The following is a 2245-nucleotide window of genomic DNA, read 5'->3' as shown; positions in this document are numbered from 1 at the left end:
GTTGCAGGGTGTTCAAATACTTACTATATATGAGTCTGTTTAAAATGCTCCCACAGAAGAACTGTTGTAGGGGTCACCTGGAGTGAAGAAACAAGATTTACTGCCTCGGACAGGCCTGACGAGAGGACAGGAACTCTGTCACAAACTGAGCTCTATTTAGGCCATGACAGGTCATTCTAACCGTGGAAGAGAACNATATTATATTATATTATATTATACAACTAATATTCGTTTGTTTTTTCAAATATCTGGTTGATTTAAACAAAAGCAACACTTTGAGCAGTTTATATTTCAGACTTTAAACGTGAGTCTGGAGGAAGGTCTGAGGTTAGAGGCCTAACGTGGTGCAGAAACAGAAACTAYAATTAAAACTACTCAAAGACAAACTGCTCCTTTGTTTGGTTTTCTAATGTCAGTGTTGTTAAATGATGTCTTCTAACTGGACCAGGTCTGCCTGCCTCTGGTCCTGGTCCTGGTCCTGGTCCTGGTCCTGGTCCTACCTTGAAGCTGGGCAGCTGCAGGGAGGCGTCCTTCTGTCTGAGGCAGGAGTTGAAGATGAGGAGCTCCGTGTCTCGCAGCCAGGCCTTCAGCTCCTTGATCCGAGCCTCCAGCTGCTCCAGCAGTGAGTTGGTTAGAGGGGACAGGACCGAGCGGGGGTCTTCAGCAGCGGCGYCCTGACCCCCCACCATCAGACGGGCCTTCTGCTCCGAGGAAGCCGGAGCCCGTCGGCCCGACAGAACCGTCTGAAAGGAGCAGAGTTATTGGAGGATTGTTGTGTCAATRGTCCATCATGTAAAGCAGCAGATCCATCAATAGCTACACGACCATTCATCAGCTATATTTAGAAATGTGCAGATCGATAGCAGAGATGTTGTATATTCATGGCTGAACTGCTGAAGGACAACACAATCATTACACTTTGACTCCTGTCATTTCTGCCAATGTTGCAGCTAAAGAGAAAATGAGCATCAGAAGCATCAGCTGATGGGAGCAAATTCAATTAATACACATATTTAGGAGGTGGCATCAGGTTTAATCTGCTTTGATTTTCAAGCAGCTCTCAGTCTGTGAACAATAATCTGATTTGAGTCCTGAACATATACCTGCTCCAGTTTTACTGCTCATTTATTCATTTACTGCTTTTAAACARCAAAAACAAAACGTGAAGCAGAGCGAATCATTAAACTACATTTAGTTCTTTCCTTGTTTTCCTGAAGATGCAGATGTTTCTGCACTGAGTCATGATGTTTTTCTGCAGGTGTCCATGGATCACATGATAATTCCTGCAGCTCGGCCTCCTGCAGAGCCGTGAAATTCACCCGAAACAAACCAAACGTCATTTAGACACAAACTGAGAGGTTCTGTCTCAGAAGAAGCCTCTGAGTCTGAGCAGAAATGTGTTCAACATCATGAACATGAAGAAGAAACTCCAGAGTCTGCTCAGCTCAGACCACAGCTGGATAAACGTCTTGTTTTCATTTCATCGTGTCCTCCTGGCACACTGACTGACACATCATTATGTGCAGAGGCAGGTGAAGGCCAGTGAGGGGATCGGCCCGCCGTCATTCCTGCATTTTACATGTAACTAACTGGTTTTAGAGGCGACTGCTGCCAGGAAACTGGACTTTACTTCAGCTGCTTTCCTCCCACTGGACAACCTTCACGTTTCAGCAGACATGATCCCAGACTTAAAGCAGAACAAAACAACTGGATTCACAACCAGAGAGACCTTCATCCTCAACAGTCTTCATCACTAATTAAATAAAATACACGTTTCTTAATAAAGCTACACATTTACCTCTAATGTATTAAAACAYAATCCTGGTAAATGTTTCTGCTTTGTGTTTCAGTATCTCACACACATACACACACACAGACACACACAGACACACACTTCATTCAGTGTGACCTTGGGAATGTGGAATGAAAAAAATGACAATATGTTGCCAAAACCTGCCGGAGAAAAGATGAAAGCTAATTTACAACTGCTTTATTTTCTTCATGGTTTGTGTTGTGTTTGCGACACACACACACACACACACGCACACACACACACACACATCATAAATTCTTCATCAGGCCACGATAGTTCAGAGGCGAGACACAGGACATCAATTCCAGTTAATTCCCAATTTGTGTCAAAGCAGCAGATGCCGACGCAAACACTGATAGGCCTGTTAATATGCTACAGAGGCACTGTGTGTGTGTGTGTGTGTGTGTGTGTGTGTGTGTGTGTGTGTGTGTG

At 44.2% G+C, this 2245-nt stretch overlaps 1 protein-coding gene across 1 annotated transcript in view; it reads right to left on the bottom strand.

Annotated features, from left to right (window-relative positions):
• Positions 1–353: 353 nt before the first annotated feature.
• The window catches only part of LOC106537016 (A-kinase anchor protein 6), a 5885-nt gene continuing 3993 nt past the window's right edge, over positions 354–2245 (bottom strand). Inside the window, exon 2 of the mRNA XM_014034380.1 lies at positions 354–743. Within this exon, the coding sequence (XP_013889834.1) occupies positions 372–743 (372 nt within the window). The 3' untranslated portion in view covers positions 354–371. The remainder of the gene's footprint in view (positions 744–2245) is intronic.

The sequence above is a fragment of the Austrofundulus limnaeus genome, unplaced genomic scaffold (assembly GCF_001266775.1).
Source record: "Austrofundulus limnaeus strain Quisiro unplaced genomic scaffold, Austrofundulus_limnaeus-1.0 Scaffold2086, whole genome shotgun sequence".
Lineage (NCBI taxonomy): Eukaryota > Metazoa > Chordata > Actinopteri > Cyprinodontiformes > Rivulidae > Austrofundulus > Austrofundulus limnaeus.
Note: the sequence above shows the minus strand (reverse complement) of the source record. Positions and strands in the feature narration are given on the sequence as shown.